Raw genomic sequence first — 21,903 nt, forward strand, 5'->3', positions numbered from 1 at the left:
TGTAAACTTGAGGGCAGGGACTTCCTTCCTTCCTTCCTTCCTTCCTTCCTTCCTTCCTTCCTTCCTTCCTTCCTTCCTTCCTCTCTTTCTCATGATTTGTATGGCCACTCTGGAAGCCTTTTTTGACTGAAGAACAGGATATAAAATATTTAAATAAATAAAATAGTATGATTAATAGCTGGCCAACTTTAAATACATATTTATTTGTGATTTTGCATGAATATTCATGCAATACCCGAGTTTAAGAGTAACTCTTCAACTGGAAGCACAAGACTTAGAATTGTATCCAATGATGCGCAAACCAGGTTCCACTTGCAGAATAGGACTTCCTTCTTTTCACCAAGAAACCCCAAAAATCTGCTCCACAGGGTTCCCCCAACCCTCTGGTGCAGATTTTGAGGGTGTACAGGGGCTTTAAGGGAAGGAGGAGGAGTTTGGACTTGATATCAAGTCTTTTACTCCCCTAAGGAGTCTAAAAGTGGCTAACAATCTCCTTTCCCTTCCTCCCCCACAACAAACACTCTGTGAGGTGAGTGAGGCTGAGAGACTTCAGAGAAGTGTGACTAGCCCAAGGTCACCCAACAGCTACATGTGGAGGAGCAGGGATGCAAACCCAGTTCGCCAGATTACAAGTCCACCGCTCTTAACCACTACACCTCACTGGAGTGGTGAGGAGGCGAAAGATCCATAGTACACGCCGAAGTATGCTGGGCAAATGTGACAGCAGTATTGGCAGCAGAATTGGACACATTCTGTAGTATGTATTTAATGTTTAATGTATTTAATGTTTGGAAAATAAAGTTCCTGGAACATATTTGGTCACATGCTGGGGGGGGGGGGATTTATTAGAAGTTTTGCATCTCTCTAAAATTTTATGGTCCTGTCTATGTTGACTTTCATAGATATGGCAGCCATTTTGTACTATGCCATACCCTCTTGGCAGCCATTTCGCAACTGGTGCCCAAGGCACATTATCATAATTCTAAATGTGCCCAAGGACACAAAATGTTTGGGGACCACTGCTAGCAAGCCAAAATTAAATACAGGAAGAAACAACACTCCAGGCTCTTGCTGAAGTAGTTATTCTGAGCACATACGCCAAGCTCCTGACTTTTTAAGAGCTGAGAAACAAGATATATAGGATTAGTAACTAAGATGGAAATATTTGATTTCAAGCCTTCCAAACAATTTTCACAACATCTACACTAAAATAAACACTATGCTCTTTTCCCTCAAGGGAAAAGGCGAAAGTGACTATGCAGGGAACAGAATCCACTAAATACAAAGCCTGTCAAAACAGACAAAATAAAAACCGTCACAAATTGAACTGACATGGAATTTTATCCTGGGATAAAGCTGTCCATTTTATATTGATACTGTGCCCTCAAATGAGGTATAAATGCTTAATGAATCCTCACTGATAAACCATAGAGTGCAGGTAAGAGAAATATAACTGAACACTATTGGTTGTACTGCTTTTTTATTAATGTGCTTGGTGTGTAACATTTGGCTACCAATGACTTTGCAACTGCTCAGCCAGTGTGCAGAATTTGAGGTCCACTTGTACACTCTGCCACAGATCAAATGCCTTGGCTGCAAAGCATCAGTAGCATAGTAGTGAAATTTAGAAATGCAGGGTCCCTTCATGACAGTCCTAGCCATGCCCTCTCACAGCCACACCCACATCTAAGATCACACAATAACCTTACAATTTTATAATTATACAGTAATGATAATTAGGGATGCATTTCAATGATCATGTGTTGCCTTCCAGGTATCTCAACCACCTTCTGTGTACATGCATGGGTAAAATACTTTGAGTACTCCAATATCTTATTTTGGCATGACTTAAGGTGTATTCTCCTTGAAATTCCATTGTACATAACAGAAGTTGCACACCATTCTCACATAACTGAAACACCTTGTGTTTTCAGCATTACCACATGCTTAGCTTTGGAGGACGCAGTGTTCTTCTCATGCATCTTCTCCAGAGTGACCCTAGGAGCCATTTCTTAGTGGCTGAATCACCTTTCACTCTAACTAGCTCTAATCAGCACTAAGGGTGAGAAGACTTCTTTCTCAGTGACTAAAAAGTTCCCCTTTCACGGCAATTGGGTGGTTCTAGGACGCTGGAGACTAGGACCCTGCTTCAGTAATTGCAAAATATTTTTGGACACCGCCCGCCCTCCATTACACATCCACAAAGCATGGTCCAAATGTACACGATGCAGAAACCTTGCTGCAATTAAATAGGTTTTGATTTGAAAACCCTCTGCTTGCTACTCCAGGTTTCGTAATGGAAGAACAGTGGAATGACTGTAGTAAAATAAAAGAACTCAAGCTCTTGGTTCTACATTACTGTAGAAATACGAAGTCAGTATCTTTAATAAATGTCAGTATCTTTAATAAATAAACAGAAAGAAAGAAACACGCCTGTTAAACAAACATGTTCGGAACACAGCAAACATTGCCATCTCTTTCGAAGGAATTTTTTTACTAAAAGTGTTTGAGAGAAAGTCCATTCCCATCCAGCTGTGGTAGAAAGACCTGTTTTCTATTTCCGAGTTGGCACAAGCTCCACAAGTTAGCAAGAGTAACTATGAGAAGATAAGACTGTTTCAGTATGAACACTTGGTGAACACCGCCTCCCATACATTGAGCAAATACATCTACACCTGTTTTACTTTGCTAGGTAAGCTTGTAAACACACTCTTGCTAAAACTATTCAGCCATATATGCAGATTACCACTACACGAAGGATTGCTCCACATAAAACAGCAGGCAGACTAGAGGTCACCTGAAGTCTAAGCCACACAGCAACAACGCCAAAGAGAGAAGCATCTGTATTCACACCACACTTACTGGCACACCAGGGCCATAAGGTGGTGAACACCATTACATAGAAATAGTTTGCGGCAACATGAAGGAAGTTGTGTGGTCAGTCACTGCACACAGACATCTTGATAAGCAGAGACATCTGTCAACATTCAAATCCAGTTCTACACAGCATCGACACTGCTGGTTATTTGCATGAAGTGGGCATTCATGTAACCCACCTGGCTCCTACATTGATTGGCTGCTCATTCAGTAAGGTAATATTCAGAGGTCCTTCAGGTGCCACCACCTAGAATGGTAAGGTGGGTGATGACTTCAGATAAGGCTTTTTCTCCAGTGGTTCCCACGTTTGGCAATATCCTCCCCAGGAGGATTACCTTCCACTTATCCTTTTAAGAACTGAGTTCAAAACTGGTACTTCAGAATTGGTTGAAAACTATAAAAAAAGAGCTGGTACCACCAGCATACTAACAGCACCACAGAACTCTGGACAATTTATCCCAACAGCCTTACACAATGTTAAACAAAAATGTAAAGAGAATTACTTGATGAGGAAATGCCACAGGCTAGCTTCCCAGAAACATACTCTACCCCAGCTAGTGCAGTGGGTCAGTGGGTCTGGCTGTTAACCAGAAGGTTAGTTGTTCAAGTCTACCCAGGGATGGCTATGGGCAGTATTCCTGCATTGCAGGATGTTGGAGATTGACTCTTGAGGTCCCTTCCAAGTCTACAATTCTATGATATAATTTTCCATAGATAAGCCAAGAGTTAAACCACTCTAGGGCTGTTCCTTCATTTTCACCAGCCTCTGGAGCCAGCTCATCAAACTGCAAAGGTCTACTTCATCATAAATCTTATTATGAGAGCCCAAATAAATAGCCAAGAATGTTGTTTCAACTGTCAGTCTCAAGACCAAGTCCATTCAAGCTGTGTGTCCCAAAATCAGGAAAAATCAAGTCGTAGGCATCACTGAGAAATACCTATAGTTGTACTTAATTAAACTTAATTAAACAAGGAAGAATAACAGTTGTTTAAACATTATGAACTGCCAACCACATTGTGTGAAAAGGATACCATTGCACAATGACATGTAACTGCCTAAGAGGCAGCACTGGCCCAAACACCAAGGGATTGCAAAACATGCATTATGGCACTCCCCCAACCCCTGGCACTCCTGCTAATAGATTTAGATGGCATCTGATTTGGGGGGTTTTCCTGTTGGGACTTCAGCAAAAAAAATTCCAGCACACATTACTTTTTAATCAGAGGCTATGGCAAGACTCATCTGTCCATATTCCGCTCATCTGTCCATTTTCCAAAACACTGGAGCTTAAACAAGGGCAGTGCATACGTTTAGCCAGCCCATCTGCTGGGTGTTAACATAGTATGTTTTAGTTTTGAATAAATGGCATATTTTAATACACAAATGCCCATGGAACCAAACTAAGACGAAAAATGCCCTGAGCGCTCACTGGAAGGACAGATCGTGAAGCTGAGACTCCAATACTTGGCCACCTCATGAGAAAAGAAGACTCCCTGGAAAAGACCCTGATGTTGGGAAAGATTGAGGGCACAAGGAGAAGGGGACGACAGAGGACGAGATGGTTGGATAGCGTTCTTGAAGCTACCAGCATGAGTTTCACCAAACTGCGGGAGGCAATGGAAGACAGGAGTGCCTGGCGTGCTCTGGTCCATGGGGTTACGAAGAGGCGGACACGACTAAAAGACTAAACAACAACAACAAGCAGAGAAAACTAACTTGTTTAGGAAACTATCCTAAACATTAGTGCACTCCTGCCTGCTATCCTGGCCGGGGCTCAAGGCATTGCAGGGGGAAACAAAATGCAAACTCCTAGTTGCCAGATACAGTATATTTTTCAGTAACATCAGAGTAACAATGCAGAAAAATTCCCCCAAGTCATGGCGCCTTCAACTGGCAGGTTGAGACTCAATATTGGGACACAAGGTTGGTCTCAACAGAAACAGCTGCTCTACAAATATGTAATGAGAAACTAAGTTGGTGGGTTGGACGACTCAGAAAGCTGAAAACCACTAACATGATACATTAGCAAAAAAAAGTAGCGAAAAGGATAAGTTGTCTCTGTATGTTTTGATAGATCACACACGTGTGTGTTTGTATAATGTTTAACTGCTTTTTAATTATTTTTTAATCCTATTTTAGTTGTTTCTATTTTATCTGTAAGCCACCTTGGGTCCCTGTCAGGGAAAAATGTGGGATATAAATAAATATTATAATAATATGTTGCATAGACAAAAACTGAGCCCCCAATGATTGACATGATTGCATCAAGAGATATATAAATTTGGTGAAAGGAAATAAAATAAACAACAGGCACAGCAGCCATCTGAAATGCAACCACAAGGAGAGGGCTCCAAGAAGCAAGCCATTTAATATGCAGCAGCACATCGTAGCATAGTTCCAAAGACTGCCACATGTCACCAGCTATTTTTTATGTGCAATCGCATGCCACTTCTCATCAACACTTTTACAATATGAAACAGCCTCCTTATGGTAAAATTTTAGCAACAATATGCCACCACTGCTTCCCCATGTGATTTAGTGTTCACCACCTTTACATTAAGATTCAGCTCATCACAACATAAGACCATTTGTTTAATTAAAAGCAATTCTGGGACACTGACAGTTTACAATCCCAAAGAACTGCCCGAACCTTTTAAGCAAATTGCACTCTGTTTTTCTGGCCAACCCTCATTGACCACTTTCTACAGCATAATATTGAACGAGGCCACTGATGTTGAGCAAACAGCTTTTTCAAGAACCCTCCCAGTTTCTTTCCCAAAATGTATACAACAGCATAAGAGAGTTGTCCATCAGGTTGGACTCATGCATATGTATTCTGTCCAGTTCTATTAGTTGTGCAGGAACTTAGCACCAGTAGGAGCAAAATATTTTACTTCTCTACAAGCAACATATTGTAGCTGGAAGTTTGCATATTTCCCAAGACAGACCATCTCACATAGCCCAGATGGAACATAGAGGAAATCTTCCAAAATGGCTCTAGAATGTGAGTGCAGAAGTCCTCCACATCTGGCCCAAGATCCCAGAATTGTTCTGCAGAACAAAGTGGCTTTCTCCCACTCCTCCAAGCACCCTCTTGCAAATGGATGTTCATATGTGGTTAGGGAATTCTCAATCCATTCAATATGCTGGAAACGAACATGGCTAAAACAACACACTGCAGATCAAAATGTCCCTTCTTTTTAGCTTCTGAGTTTAATATCCACCATTAAGAAACATAATTTTCACTTCATAAGTGCAATTCAGTTTTGCACAGTGTCACATATGATCCATCTGGGCTGTGTGTGAGCCTTCCAGGCGATTTCCAAACTTCTTTAAGCATACAACTTATACCTCCAATTTATATTCATTTATTTTATTCAATTTATGAGCAGCCTAATAAAAAGATGCGGGTGGCACTGTGAGTTAAACCACAGAGCCTAGGGCTTACCGATCAGAAGGTCGGCGGTTCAAATCCCCGTGACGGGGTGAGCTCCCGTTGCTCAGTCCCTGCTCCTGCCAACCTAGCAGTTCGAAAGCACATCAAAGTGCAAGTAGATACCGCTCTGGCGGGAAGGTAAACGCCGTTTCCATGTGCTACTCTAGTTTGCCAGAAGTTGCTTAGTCATGCTGGCCACATGACCTGGAAGTTGTCTGCGAACAAACGCCGGCTCCCTCGGCCAATAAAGTGAGATGAGCATCGCAACCCCAGAGTTGGTCATGACTGGACCTAATGGTCAGGGGTCCCTTTACCTTTAATAAAAAGACATTCTCTGAGCAACATACACAGTAAAATTAACACACTATGCAACTCAATAAAACCAGAAATCAATTTAAAAAACCAACTCAGCAATAGCACAACAATAAACATATAAAATCTGGCACAGACACAAATCAAGTAGATGGTAAAAAAAAAATTGCACTAATCTTATGCTTTGGGACTACAGGTGGAGCAACAGAAAATCACCCCAAAGTTATATAATGAAACCTGCACTGCCATAGCCATACATCTGTGCAGCTGGTTTCAGTCACTCTGGCAACACAGCTAACAGACTCACCAACCTCAGTATAGGGAGCTCAGAAATGCTGGAAAAACCAGCTCTCTGTAAGAATACGGCACTTTGCCCACATTCTTAATCACCAAGATTTAGCAATAATAATAGATGTGAAATAACCTCAACTGCTCCAAGACTGCCCATAAGAGGGTTTAGGGTTTTTCAGACACACATCAGTACATCATGCACTGCCCTGCCACAGTACACCAACTTTGAAGTCATTTACTGCGATTTGGCATTTCTTTTGGGAAAAAAAGAAATTTGGCATTTCTTTTGGAAGAAGAAGAGTTTGGATTTGATATCCCGCCTTTCACTCCCTTTAAGGAGTCTCAAAGCGGCTAACATCCTTTCCCTTCCTCCCCCACAACAAACACTCTGTGAGGTGAGTGGGGCTGAGAGACTTCAGAGAAGTGTGACTGGCCCAAGGTCACCCAGCAGCTGCATGTGGAGGAGCGGAGACGCGAACCCGGTTCCCCAGATTACGAGACTACCGCTCTTAACCACTACACCATGCTGGCTCTTTTAAATAAGCAGAACCATGAACTCAACAAGATCAACATTTTTGAAAATCAGTGTGCTTCTATGGACCAAGGACAAAACCATTTATGTGAACTCTTGCAAGTTCAGAACAGCTTCAACATCAGCCTGTTTTTTTTTCTTTTCCCCACCTCCAATGCTCTACCTACCATCTGCAGATGCTTTAAAATCCTTTGTTGGTACAGTGGTACCTCTGGTTGTGAACTTAATTTGTTCCGGAGGTCCATTCTTAACCTAAAACAGTTCTTAACCTGAGATACCACTTTAGCTAATGGGGACTCCCGCTGCCACTGCTCCGCTGGTGAGCGATTTCTTTTCTCATCCTGAGGTAAAGTTCTTAACCCGAGGTACTACTTCCGGGTTAGTGGAGTCTGTAACCCGAAGTGTTTGTAACCCAAGGTGTTTGTAGCCTGAGGTACCACTGCACTAATAAATGAATGGGAGTTGCAGAAGCACTTTGTTGCAATCTTGTGCAACTCCCATTCATTTCAAAATGGCTTAGACAAGCACATACACTGTGAATAAGTTCCCTGTGAATAAGGAAGGGATTCTCCCCAGGTGTGTTCTTGCAAATTGTGATCAGGCATAACCATTCATGTTAGCAGACTAACTGATGAGCTAGTGCATGAATATACAACTTCTCAATACCACAAAAGATCAACACCAACTGCTTGTTGTTACATCCATTCTCAATTACAGCACCCCACAGCAATACAATACTCAGCTAGCCATGTGGCCTTTTAAAGAAGTTCTTCAGTAGGAAAGTTCCTTCACAAACACCATGTACATGCTTCTAGAAATTGAATTGGGCCTCCAATTTAATCAGTATATGAGACATCTATGCTCCCAAGCTTATTACATTAGTCAGGCTGGCTTCTTACTCAATTTTAGTCTTGGCAGGTATCTTTGTGGATGAAATACAATTTATGTAATGAGATCTTGCAAGAACTAGAATTCTGAAGACAGCTAATTATGGAGAGAGAGAGAGAGAAAATATATGCCAAACACATACATTAAAAGTTGCAGGTTATGTTTCTACTTCAGAACAGATGAAATATCATCCCAGAGCAAAACAATGGTATTATTTGTCTTGTGTCTTGTTGACACATGCAAAAAAAGGCCAAATCTTTAGAAGGCAGCTGTACTGTAGAAAACTATTTGAAAAGCAGTCCACGGCTGTTAGCAAAACTCTTTAGAAGATTTGGCAAAAGATGGGAGGGGCTAGGAAAAGGCGGAAAGAGTCAAAAATCAAGGTTTGCTAATGCAGTATCTGTAATATCCTGTGGCAAGGAAGTAGAACACTGTTTGGTCTTGCAGTTTGGGTGGCTGAGAAGGAAGCAGCAACAAGCCAGAAGGAAGGCAAATAGGCATTCACAGATAAGAAGTGTAACATCAGAAAATGTACCAAGTCTCCATCCACCACTCTTTGTGTATTATTGATACCACAATGATGACGGCACTAATCTAACACTACCAAAATTGTAAGACAGTGTAATAATGAAATGGAATCAGAAGGCAATAAAGTGTCCTATTTAGTTTCACCCATTCATAACTGGTATCAAAGTTTGATGTTCTTCCTATCCACAGCTGTCACCTAAACAGACTGCCAACAGTAGTAGCAGGCAAAGTACACAACACTAATGTCAGGACACAAGTTGTACTAAATGTTACAGAAAAGCAGGGGAAATTTGCTAGATTTTTGGCAGTGGCCACACATTTAGGACATAATCTACTTTCCTCTCATGCGCCCTAGCGTCAGAAAGTGCTGAGTTTAAGACCCACGCATTGATCCAATGCTCTGATCTTACACAGCTGTTATTTTCTATGGATCTAGAAGAACAAGACCTTGAAACTGCTTGTTTGTTTTCTTTAAAAATGCATCTACATTGCCTAGCAGGTGACAGTATTTTATAGTGGAGATCAACCAACAAACCCACACCTAAAAACATCCACATGCCAGACACCTCTATTGTTACACCTCATATAGACATTGTACACCCGATGCTCATAATGCGTATCAACTCAAGCTAGAGGGAAAGACTCACTGTAACCTCAGTTAAAGCTACTGTTAGAGTTCAAAGCACAAACTTTAAAGGGTAACTAACACAAGCAGAGCTAGAATGCCGCTTTGCTTATATAATAAATAAATGCTATACACATCAGGAAGCAGCACTTTCTTTTCAGGCTGAACCGGGACTTAATATACATCAGCGAAACAAAACAAGGAATACTGAAATTCAATTTTACACACTGTTCAAAGGATCAGATCAATATCAGGTCTCAACTAATGACCATTATTTGGCATGGATTATTGAAATGAAGCAAACAGACGATTCCATGTAAATGTTTTGCTTTTTATTCAGCATGATTTACAGTTCATTTAACTAACAAAATAACTTGGCTCATGGTTTACACCTCATGCTTGCAACTAATGGTTAGTCTGTAGAGAGCTAAACCACAAACCCAGGTTTAGACCACACACTGAGCCAAACTATGAGTTAGCATGGTGTAGCAAAAGACTGGGGAGGAGTGAAATGGCCACAAACTCCTCTCCAGGGGCATGTACACTCCTGTGCTTGCATCAAGCCATGGATTGGCTTGGTGTGGTGTGAAAAGCAGGCTAATATGAACTCTGGAAAATACTGAAGAAAACCCAAGCTCTAATCTCATCATGACAATAGGAGTGCTACAGCCCTAATTTCCAAGGCAACCTCAAAAATACATTGTGGAGTTTCCAGTTCGACAACATTTGCCCAACCTTGCACCATGTAACACTTGTGGGATAGCAGCTTGGGATGGGCAATTTTGTATGTATAAGTGGCAGAAAGTGTAAGGGTTAATCGGCTTCTCCCCTCCCCTCACTCTACTACTTATTAGTTTTTCATGCTTTCATTTTATTTTAAAAAAACCAGGAATGCAAGGCTGTTCGTTGGTTTTTCACTTATCGTCTAGATTGAACCAAAGAACCATCTTCTCTGCAGTATCTTTCTGTGTTTGCAGGGCAAACAGCAACCCTTAAAAGGGAATCTGAAAAAGCGATAAGGTCTACATGTTGGTTTGGTGAACTGGAATGCACCAACCCCACGTACAAACACATGAGTTGTGAACTTTCAAGTTTTGTGAAAGAATAGAATTTGCTCTCCCACAGAGCACCAGATTTACGCTCCAACATAAATCCTTATCTTAGATGTCAGATTGCATCTCAAAAGCAGCCCTTTCTGGGATTTCCCTCCAGATAAAGGCATTTTATCTCCTTACATACCAGAGAAAGAGAACCTCTGTCTAATTTATAAGCCATAGTGGCAAATGTTACTCCTTGCTCATATGCAACCAGAGTGGTTTCATGCTTTGGAAACTCTTTTATCATCACCAAGGCTTTAAACTCATATCTTTTCAACTTTATGAGTTAGAATTAAAGGGATACATTCTTTTTTAAAAAAGAAAAAGAATAGAAATATGCTCTGGTATATGCATTCCTGCGCACTTGTGACACTTGGCCCATAAGGGTGTGTGGAGATAAAGGTCCAGACAGAGCCAGTTCCCCATCTCTGATACAGGAGGACAGGAATTGCTGCCATTGTCTTTGTTGTAATGGTAGGCAAAAATCTGGGACACAAAAGTGCAGTCCCCAAACAGAAAGCAACACAATGAGAAGCAGATTTACAAAACATCAAATTGGAGAGACAAAACAGAATATAGTAAACAAATCCCAGAGATGTGGCCACGTTAGTCTGTAGCAACAATTCCAGAGAATGGTCTGAAGCTAAGGAGGTACAGTGGTACCTTGGGTTAAGTACTTAATTCGTTCTGGAGGTCCGTTCTTCACCTGAAACTGTTCTTAACCTGAAGCACCACTTTAGCTAATGGGGCCTCCTGCTGCTTCCGCGGCACCGGAGCATGATTTCTGTTCTCATCCTGAAGCAAAGTTCTTAACCTGAGGTACTATTTCTGGGTTAGCGGAGTCTGTAACCTGAAGCGTATGTAACCTGAAGCGTATGTAACCCAAGGTACCACTGTACAGATCTGGTCACTGCCTGGATGGGAGACCTCCTGGGAACCACATGATGGAAATTCCATGATGAAAGAAAGGTGTGGTATAAGAAAATTAAAAAAATACTAATTTATTATTATTTACAAACAAGTGCTTTATGTATTGTGTTAAATAAAATGAATACATACTATAGCCCATGTTTTCATGGGACAAATGCCACTTAACATCTTGATGGGATAGAAACCTAGTATATTGATTTAAGTCACAGGTGTTTAAATTGAATTTATTGATATGGGTTAATTCTGTACTGGAGTTTCACTCTGAAGTTTCTTTGCTCAATAATGGGCATGGGTATCTTAAGGACTTTCCTTATACCATGGCCATTAGCCAGACCACACAGCTCACTAGCCCTGCTTGAGTGCTATTGCCTGGCCAAAATGTGTCCTTGAATTGTGTTGATGCCTGCCTGGATGGAGAGAGCCATATGCACCTGTGTGCACAGAAACTTCTGGCTTTTTCATGGATGGAATGCCATCTACTTAAGAGCAGCATCTGTTGCTCCACCTGCTTTTTGCCTCTGGCCTGATCCTCACTGGCATGTGGCCTCTGGGAGGCTCCCCATATGGAACACAGCCCCTTGACTGAAAAAGGTTACTATTTCATTCATTTCCTCTTGGAAGCAATAAGAAGTTCAAGAAAGATGCTTGATCTCTAACCAGACCAAACAATTAAAAAAACAAATCTGCTAGCAATAACTTCCCTTTACCTGCACCAAAGTCCAACAGTGCTTTGCTTCACAGGGCTGCTGCATAATTAATGCCGGTGACTGCTTAATGAGGAGAAACCATCAGGGCAGCCTGCAGGATTTCATGTTCCTTTCCCTTAATTCTTTGTTCTTATAGAATCATAGAATTCTAGTCATCTAGTCCAACCCCCAGCAATGTAGAATCTTCTGTCCAATGTGTAGCTTGAACCCAAGACCGTGAGATTAAGAGATTAAGAGTCTCATGCTCTACCAACTGAGAGTGAATTCCTGCTTACTGGCCTAACATAACAGCCTGGCCGTATATCAATATTGACAGTTACCAGGTAAGCATTAACCAGTATGCCTATTTCATTCATGATCTGAAACCATCTCGAAGCTGACTTCAGATCAAGTGGGACTCTTGGTTAACAGTTAACATTGCTGCTGACAGAACAGTCAGCTGCAATTAGGCCCAGGAGCCCGAATTTGAACTCTGGGGAGAGGTTGGGGAATAGAGAAGGGTGCAATCCTGCAGTCTGATCCAGATCTGTATGCTATTTATTACATTGCTCCTCCAAGGGCATCAAACAGTATGCATCTGTCTCACACTTTTCACAGCATCTGCAATGGCCCACAGTGAGCAGAATGTCAAGAATATTAACGCTGGACGTACATCTCAGTAAAATGCCGATCTAAGGAAGTAACACCATTAGGTTCAGGCACAAGTTCACAAAGTAACACAGGGTGGTGCAGAATCTCTTACAAAAATGCAAAGGAAACTCCTCCTAGATATTCACTAAGGTGGCACAACAGAATCAGAAGGGACATCAGAGCAATTCTCTGCAGCCTGCAACCAAGTACAGCAGCATACATGCAATATAAGCTCACAAATGAATGCCTGATGGTAACACTGCAACAGCTAAGAAATCCAGATTCTGAAACTTCACCTGATTCCTTAATGAAATATGTATTTTTGCAGCCTGTTTATAGCCCTCACCTTGATCCTAGGATTGTCAGAAAACAATGTGACCAAACCAAAGGCACAACACCAGTTGAACCCTGAAGCATATTCAGAAGATAAAGGCATGCATCTAAAGCACTAATATGATGACAGCTGCAAGCCTAGTACACTTGTTTAGGAGTACCGTCTCAGGAAGATCAGTGTGGGTTTCTTCCTAGTAACATAGATAGGAAATGTAGAGTGAATTCTGACTTTTCCGTTGGCCTGTAAAGGGTGTAACAGCTAATTAAAGAAATAAGGAACTAGAACTGTCTCAGAAAGGAAACAAATTGCATTAGTGTCCCTTGGCACAGGAACAGACTGAGCACTATTACGCAAAGGGGAAAAAATGATATCACATTTATGAGTCTCCTTGAAAAAGGCAAAAAGCGGAGCGGTATCGTGAATGCTAATGAAGTTTGGTGTACTTCCTGGATGAGGGCAGCAAATACTTCCTGCATCAAATGCCACATCTCACCTTAGAATTTCTGCACTTCAATCAAGCATCTGAACTTCACAATGTCAGGCTCTGTTCATGGGTGGGAGAGAGCTAGCATTTTAAAAGCACCATGGTATAACTCCCAAATGCAACAGTCAACTAGAGGGCATCAAGCTGGCAAAGGCTGTACCAAAGATTTTTTTAAAAAACTAAACCTAAAATTTACCCTTTTAAAATTGTGTGCCTTGTAGACTTTTTTCCAGTCACGCTCACGCTAATGCAGGAATGTGGAAGCTGTGGTCTTCCAGATGTTAGGGGACTCCTGCTCCCATAATGCTTGATCCCCGACCATGCTGGCTGGGGCTGATGGGAGTTGGAGTCCAAAAGGATCTGGAGGATTTCAGGTTCACCAACACTGCTCTAATGACACAATCCTCATTCTCTTGTCATTTATGTCTCCTGTCTCTATACTCGGCTGCCAACACACAATGATACCACAGCAATGTTCTTAATTCTATGTTTACAAGAGGGTTTCCTTGATTGAAATAAGAATGTTACCAGTAAAAAGCTATTTTGTCCCCAAGTTTATTCTCGTAGACATTTCTGTCCAATAGATTGTAGCAAATGTTGGTTGTAGCCCCTTTCATCCATTCAATAAAGATTTTCCCTTTTGTGACATCAAAGTTGTACTGCAGAAATGGTCCAGTATGTTGGCTCCTCCAGTAAAATTCTTTGGCAATGTCTCCCCAAAATTCTGCAAGATAAAAAAGATAAATAAATAAAACACCACATTAAAACTTAAGACCATTCTATATGGTTTAAGGTACCAACACAAGCATGCACGTAGCCAAGAGTGGGCAAGGAGGGGCAGCTACTCCCCTAAATCAAAAATCAATAAAATACATGGCAAACTCTGGTTCTTCCCCCTGCAACAAAAGGCCTGCCTGCTCCCCTAACAAAAATCCTGGCTATGGCCAAAAACAAAAGGCAGGTGCTGAACTGGTTTTATTTAGGGGAAAGACTTAGGCTGAAATCCTACAATTGCCTGGAAGTAAACCCCACTGAAAATAAGTGGAACTTATTTCTGATTAATATGCATAGGATTGTCCTACTCTGTAAACTCTCTTGCAGAATTTAATAATGCCATCTTCAGCATCTGGGGTTCATTCACTTGCCCATCTTCCAAAGTGACACAGGCCATCATCTGCCACCAATCCCCTTTCACATTCTGCATGACAAGCAGCACAGTCTCCATGCAAACACACACACACACACACAACACCCTGGCACCAGAAATACAGGAAAGTCAGGAGAAGGTACATTTCACCCTCTCAGTACACTCTGCAAGAGACTAAAGCAAAGAAAATTCAAAAGAAAACTGCTAGTGAGACTGCTAGATTACAATATATCAAGAGATTCAATGCCATCACTTGAGGATTGAACCATGGCGATGGATTTCTCACATACTACGCATGCTAATTGGCTGATAGATGTGGGTATCTGTTTATCAGTGACTGTTTCATGAATTGCCATTGTTAATTACTTATCATCAGATATTTTTCTGCATTTATGTTTTCTGTTACTTCACTTTACAATTCCTCATCATCATCGTACACCCAAAAAAACCCCCAGATATGCATTACCTGTAACTAAGGATAACACTTTTAGCATCTGGAAAAATGGACTGTAGTCCATACAAAATTATGCAAGAATAAACTGGTTAGTCTTTAAGGTGCCACAAGACTCTTGGTTTTAATGCAAAAGATGAACACAGCTACTTCTCCTCTGGAAATTGTTACTAGAAAACTCTATTACTTAATCTATGTTGACACACACATGCTTTAGACAAGACTTCTCCTGTTTTCATGCAGAAATACTGTACTTGAAACATCCCCACACTCCAAAGGGCTAGCCTAGTTAGTTTGTTACAAGAAAAACCTCCCAACCTTTGGGTGCCTTACTGAGTGCGGGAGAAGCATGTTTTAGTTGACAAAAACTTATTGCATAAACAGTAAATCCGTTAGCCTTTAAAGCTGATACAAGGCTGGAAATTTCAAATACAAAAAAAAATCAAGAGAGTTTGTGACCGGAAATAATGTCCAATAAAATCCTGATTAAATAAAGTGTCTTTCACAGTCACTAGAAACACACCCCAACACTGTCTGTGTCAGCTTGAGAAATATACACAAAATTTACACAAGAGCAGCATTGATACATTAGATTGTATCTTGGCACAGTATACCACAACTTCTGTACTAATGACACAAAGGGCCACTGATACTTCCTCATGCTGAAGGTTAGAGAAATGTCACATATGGAAATCTGCCAAACACTACTTCTTTGAATATACCTGGGTGCTTGAGGCATAAACAGACAGACAGCACTTCAACCCAGTAAATTTTAGATCAATTGGGGTGCATCCAGGAATAATTGTCCATACTATCTTGGAAGCTGCCTTATACAAAGTCAAACCATTGATCTGTCCAGAACAGTATTTCCTATACTGATTGGCAGTTGATCTCCAGGGTTTCAGGTGGGATGTCTTTCCCAGTCAGGGATTGAACCTATAACATACTGCAAGCAAACCAGATGCTGTACCACTGAGCTAAGACACTTCCCATAGTCCATCAGCCCCTATTTGCCTTTTTAAAGTACACTGCTCTAACCATGCAGCTGAGCACACCTGAAGTTGTGACATCTTTAACAAAAGCATAATTATTGTATCTGCATAAAACAATGAAAAGATAGCAGCCATCTAGGTAGACCACTTCCAGCAAGAGCCTGCTAGAAATTATAATTACTCCAAACTCTACAAATATAAATTGCACCCATCATTTTTACTGCTCACCACTGGTTCACCTGTTCACCACTAAATCAGCACTACAATACTGTATTTCATATTGCTATAAAACTTCAGTACTCCCTAAACACTGACAACTTTATACCCACAGAACTCAAAGAGATAGAAAAAATTTCTCTCTCTCTCTCTCCCTCTCCTGTGTTAGAAGTCTCGTAATAAGCATTCAAATAAGAGGCTTGGCATAATGATGCAAGGTCAGAATGCAGCATCATTTATTATCCAAATTGGTGTCAGCTACATAACTTGCCCAATCTGACCAGACATTTTCACATGTATGCATCCTGTTGAACTGGTCCAAAAGCCCCAATAGGAAGCAAAAGTGCCATACTGGCTAGAACTGTCCCTAACAAGCATGCATTTGTATCTATGAGAACACAGATGTGGTTCTGTGGTCTGATTCACAATTTCAGCGATCCTTCACTTTTGTACTGCCAGATTGCCAAATGCTAAATGCAAAAGGCAACAGTTCAGTGGTAAGGCATACAATTTGCACGTGAAAGATCTCAGATTCAGTCCCTGGCATCTCCAGGTAGGGCTAGAAGAGTTCTGGAGAGCAGCTGCTAGTCAGTGTAGACAACAGTGAGCTAGATGGACCAATGGACAATTTTGGCTGTGCAACAGGGCTGGGGAGTGGACTTTTTGCAGTAAGGAAAGTGATGGGGAAATGCACTGAAAAGTGTGAGATAATAACTGCTTGGCACAATGTCAGATAACCTTCCAGCAAACAAATCATAATGAATTTTCAGTTGCATAACTTCCCCACAAACTTTATGCAAAAAAGATGAATCCTCAGTAAACAGGCTGCCTAAACCCATTCTCAGTTGGCAGTGAAGAAGAGAAGTACTGCTGAAGTTATTGCTACACAACACAATCCACCCAGATGACATGGTGATGCTATGATTTTCCCAAGGATTTTTCCTCTACAAATAAAACTCAAATGTTATTTGCCCAACTACTACCACAGTTCTGGAATCCAAAGGCAAACCAGACCCTATACAACACTAGGAGAGTGCCATATATCCCATGCAACTAGGAGAGTGCCATATATCCCATGCAACAGGTCAGGTCCTGTTGCTAGCTAACACAGCCCAGGAATTTGCACAATATGGACCCAGGCCTCACAAATCAATCAATCTCTCTCTCTCTCTCTCTCTCTCTCTCTCTCTCTCTCTCACACACACACACACACACACACACACACAGAGAGAGAGAGAGAGAGAGAGCACAGAATTGCAAGATTACCCACTTTCTTCCACTACTCACAGAGGGCTTAACTTGTGTAACATCTAGCCAATGATCATATTTGGGGGGAAATTATCCCAGGTGTTGTGCATTTAGCACATACCCCTGACTGAATTATCAAGCAATGTTAGCTCAGCGCCGTGCATTTCCACAAGGGAAAAGTCTGCTGAGCTTGGCATGCTTGCAAAAGCGGTAGCAAAGCTCTAGGAATTTACAAGGAAAACTCATGTACACAGTTGGGCATCACCCAAACTGCTAACACAGTACTGTCTTCCAAGTAACACGGTCGCTTTCTTACAACACAGAACCCCTGGCCTCCCAAGTATTGAGCGAGACGCATCCCTTGCTTGCTTCAGTCTCCAACAGAAGTTCAAGAGCAGAGGAGGACTCTGCCTTGTATCTTTGCGGAAACTCTAACTAGCATGACGCTAATGCTTGCGAGCGTTAGCATGCATTGAGGCTGGGGTGCCCACGAAGGCTGCCCACGAAGGCTGCCCGCGCGAATGTGCACGCGGTGGGGACGGACCACCCGGGCAAAGTAAGACGAGCAGGGAGATGCGTCGGTTGCCGCCACACCTGTTACCACCCGAAGGCTCCCGAATGGAGCACAGCAACCTGAGCAGCCCGTCCAGAGGGTACCACCCACCGGGGCAAGCAAGGGCACAAGGCCCCGAGGGACTCCTCTAAAAGCTGCGGGCCGAGCAGCGGCGCATATCAACAAGGAGCTGGCGCCGAGTCGGAAAGGGCGTGGAGGAGAGCGAGCCATGCAAGCCCACGAGGAAGGCGAAGATGTGGACCCGGACCCAGTCGCCCTTGGGAAACTTCGCACACGGCGGCCGCCGCTCTCCCCCTGCCAAGCCGCCTCCTCCTCCCCGCCCTTGGCACGGCGGCCGGCGAGCGGCACGGGCCTGGAGGCTGGCTTTGCAGCTTGCCCGGGAACCTCGCGCCGCGCCGGGGCCTGGCCCCTCGCTCACCCTGCGGCTCCTCCACCGAGCGGCTGTAAAGCTCCCGGTACTTTTCCAAGGAAGGCACATGCGCCTCCCGAGCCAGGTCCGGGAGCGCCCGGTACACCCCGGCGGCGGCGCACTTCTCGTCGGGCAACACCATCTCGTCGGGCTCCAGCCGAGAGAGACAGCGAGACGGGGCTGAAGCGGCGGGCGGCCAGCGAGTGAGCAGGCGGCGGGCGCCTCGACTAGGAAACACCGCTGTGGCGCCGCCTCCTCCAGCCTCAGGAGGAGGAGGAGGAGGAGCCGGGGAGGCGCCGGCGGGAAAGGGAGGGAGTCGCGCCAAGCTCCGCCCAGGCCTGGAGCCGCCGCTGCTGCTGGGAGGCCCGCCTTGGCCGCAGGCCGCAGCTACCGCCTGCTCCTTTGCCTCAAACAGAGGTGAGGCAAAGCTGGGTTCTAACCTCCACCCAGTTCACTGCCCGACCTTGAGCCAAGTATTCCAGTTATGGCCTAGCCTAGTTTTAAATATGAAATGAGAGGAAGTAGAACCACGAGGCAGTGTCTCTGGACACACGTGACAGCCACAGGTAGGTCCTGGTGGAACTTAGAATTTGGGCAGGATTGGGCTGAACGTTCTCTTCTGTCGGTCCTTAAAAGTGTGCTCGACCATAAAGAGAACAACTTTGAAACATGAGATACTCCTTCTGCCCTCCAAAGCATCTTCAAATGCCCAAAGACCAAATTAGAGGTAGCTTTGGGAGTTCTGTGGATAGGATCTTATTTCAAAAAGTAGTAGTTTCAAAGGGAGCATGTCTAATTGTCAGGAGTTAGGGGAGCAGGTTACCCCTTCCTATATGCTATTTTTATAATTGACCCCTCCTCACAAGCTGCAACATACAGCTGCTACCCCCATGCACAAAACCACCTTTGATACAATGATAACAACAAATCTTGTGGCACCTTCAAAGCTTTCAAACTTTAGGCTGCAGCCCTGTATATATTGACCTAAAAGTAAGTTTCGCTGAATTGAAAGGGGCTATCATCTGAGTAATTATGTACAGGACAACATTGTTTTAGCATAAGATTTAATGAACTGGAGTCCATTTAATCAGATCTATGAAGTGAAGTCTTCAGTTGGCAGGTATATATGCATATGGGTGCAAAGAAAAATATGTAGTTTTAAAGATATCACAAGATTCTCTTGTTTTTACTGCAACACCTGAGCTGGTTCACACATCATGCTTGCCAAACTATAGCTTAGCACAAACATGCAAGTATGAGGGTTTCTGGAGAGGAGATGGCCACTGGGCTCCTCCCCTGGTCCTGCTACTTATGCGCCGCTACCGCAAGCTAAGCATGGTTTGCCTTAGCACGTGACGTCCAAATCCAGGTTAATGGTTGGTCTCCTCCAGCAAGGAGGATGGCACATTAAGCCAAACCATGACTTGGCTAACGGCAGCAGCCAGACCAGAGAAGGAGCAGAGCAGACAGGATCTTTTCCTCTCCAAGAGCCTTCAGGTTCATGCATTTGCGCTAAGCCGTAGTTTAGCACTGCCAGGACTCTTAGCATAGAGTAGCTGGAGGATAGGTGCTTAGAGGCCAGAGAAAGAACTGTGCATGGAGGGGGTCTACCATTTGCCGTTCTTTAGGCTTCCTGAGAAATTATCCTAATCAAATGTGCTGTGGCCTGGAACTGTGTGTGTGTGTATATGTGGACAGCAGCAGACACAGACTAAGGAAGTTCCATTAACCTTGGTGCCTTAACCCGAGGTGCCACTGTAATGGTTTTATTGTGCATTTCTGTAACATTTGTTGTTTTAGTTTTCTGTACACCCCACTTAAGTAAAATTTTGTATATTAATCGGTGTACAAACAGTCAAAGTATATAAAGTGCTGCTGAGCCTCTCCTGCTGTTTCTGCCATGGGAACATTGCTAAATCATGAAAAAACACAGCAAATAACCCTTTCAACATTGAATTTACTGCCTAGCCAACAGAGAGACATTTAAGGTTCATAGCACAAAACTAATGTAAAGAAATGGGTTAAAAATAAATAAATGTAGCCTCACATTTAAAATGAAAAACACAACAGCTTACCATCAGGCAGAGTTCACTGATGAGGGAAGCACCTCGGGCAGCAGCAGCCCTCAGCCACTCCTTTCAGTAGGAAGATAGAGCTGTGTTTGGGGAGTACTGCACTCCCTAAACTAGCCTTCAGGTGTCTTGGAGGATGCTATCCTGTTGCTGGTGTTGGAGTAAGATTCAGCTGCCAGCTGGGATGGAGAGAAGCAGCAAAGGGCTTTTGGCAATAAGGAAAGTGAGAGGAATATGTAGTGTTGGATAACACTTGCTTTGACACAAGTCTAGCCTCCCCACAAATTGGAGTGAATGCTCATTAAATGGCAAACACCATCTAAACTCCCTCCAAACAAATCAGAAAGAATGCTCAATGAACAGGTTGTCTGGCAGCACCCTCTGTTCAACATTTCAATGAGGCTGGACCCAGGAATTCACATTTGGCACACTGTGCCTGAGAAAAGTTCATTCTCTCCAGAACTATGACTCAGCAATGGCGTGATTCACATACAGGACGCAATTCAAAATCATACCACCTTTCTTTCACAATGGAGAGCCTGGCACCAGCTTCCTAGCAGTCAAGGCCAGGTTAATGCTGGACAGTAGTAACCTGGAAGTTAGGAAAGTTCATTGACATCTTCTTAGCAGCGCTTCATAGCAGAGTGCTATACTAGGAGTTCTTAAACTGTGATCCACGGACCGCCAGTGGTCTGTGAGCCTCATTCAGCTGGTCTACAGTGTGTCTGTGTATTTGTGGTTGAAGACTGGAGATGGCGCATCCATTGCATTAAAATATTCATGTTGATTTAGAGTTGTATTTGACTTGCTTCTTATATTTCTTATCTTATATTGCAATTTGAATTTCATGGGACACAATGACATACAATAAAAGAAGTATCCAGCACAGAACATAACAATTGCTGTGGAAAGGCAGAACAATAGTTAAGGGGTCTGCCAAGTCCCTTAGTAAATTTCAAGTCGTCTGTGGTGGCAACAGTGGGGAGTTTGAGGAACACGGACCTGTACTTTGGCATGGAGTGATCCCCTCCTTGTCTTCTTGAACTACAAGAGCTGCCAGCTGCCAGTCTCCAACTTTCAGTTTCCAGAGGAATTGTCTGTTCATCTTTCGAAGTGATATAT

The 21,903-nt window shown here is 43.0% G+C and overlaps 1 protein-coding gene across 2 annotated transcripts in view; it reads right to left on the bottom strand.

Annotated features, from left to right (window-relative positions):
* The window catches only part of ACSS2 (acyl-CoA synthetase short chain family member 2), a 55,759-nt gene extending 36,796 nt beyond the window's left edge, over window positions 1-18,963 (bottom strand). The window contains exons 1-2 of one of the 2 annotated variants that reach the window (XM_081916843.1): window positions 18,719-18,963; window positions 14,201-14,396 (exon numbers count right to left, since the gene is read on the bottom strand). In XM_081916843.1, coding sequence (XP_081772969.1) covers window positions 14,201-14,396; window positions 18,719-18,851 — 329 coding nt within the window. In that variant the 5' untranslated portion in view covers window positions 18,852-18,963. The remainder of the gene's footprint in view (window positions 1-14,200; window positions 14,397-18,718) is intronic. The other variant, XM_081916844.1, reaches the window with a different exon arrangement.
* Window positions 18,964-21,903: the final 2,940 nt, after the last annotated feature.

Source organism: Podarcis melisellensis (assembly GCF_964234715.1).
Source record: "Podarcis melisellensis genome assembly, chromosome: 6".
Classification (NCBI taxonomy): domain Eukaryota; kingdom Metazoa; phylum Chordata; class Lepidosauria; order Squamata; family Lacertidae; genus Podarcis; species Podarcis melisellensis.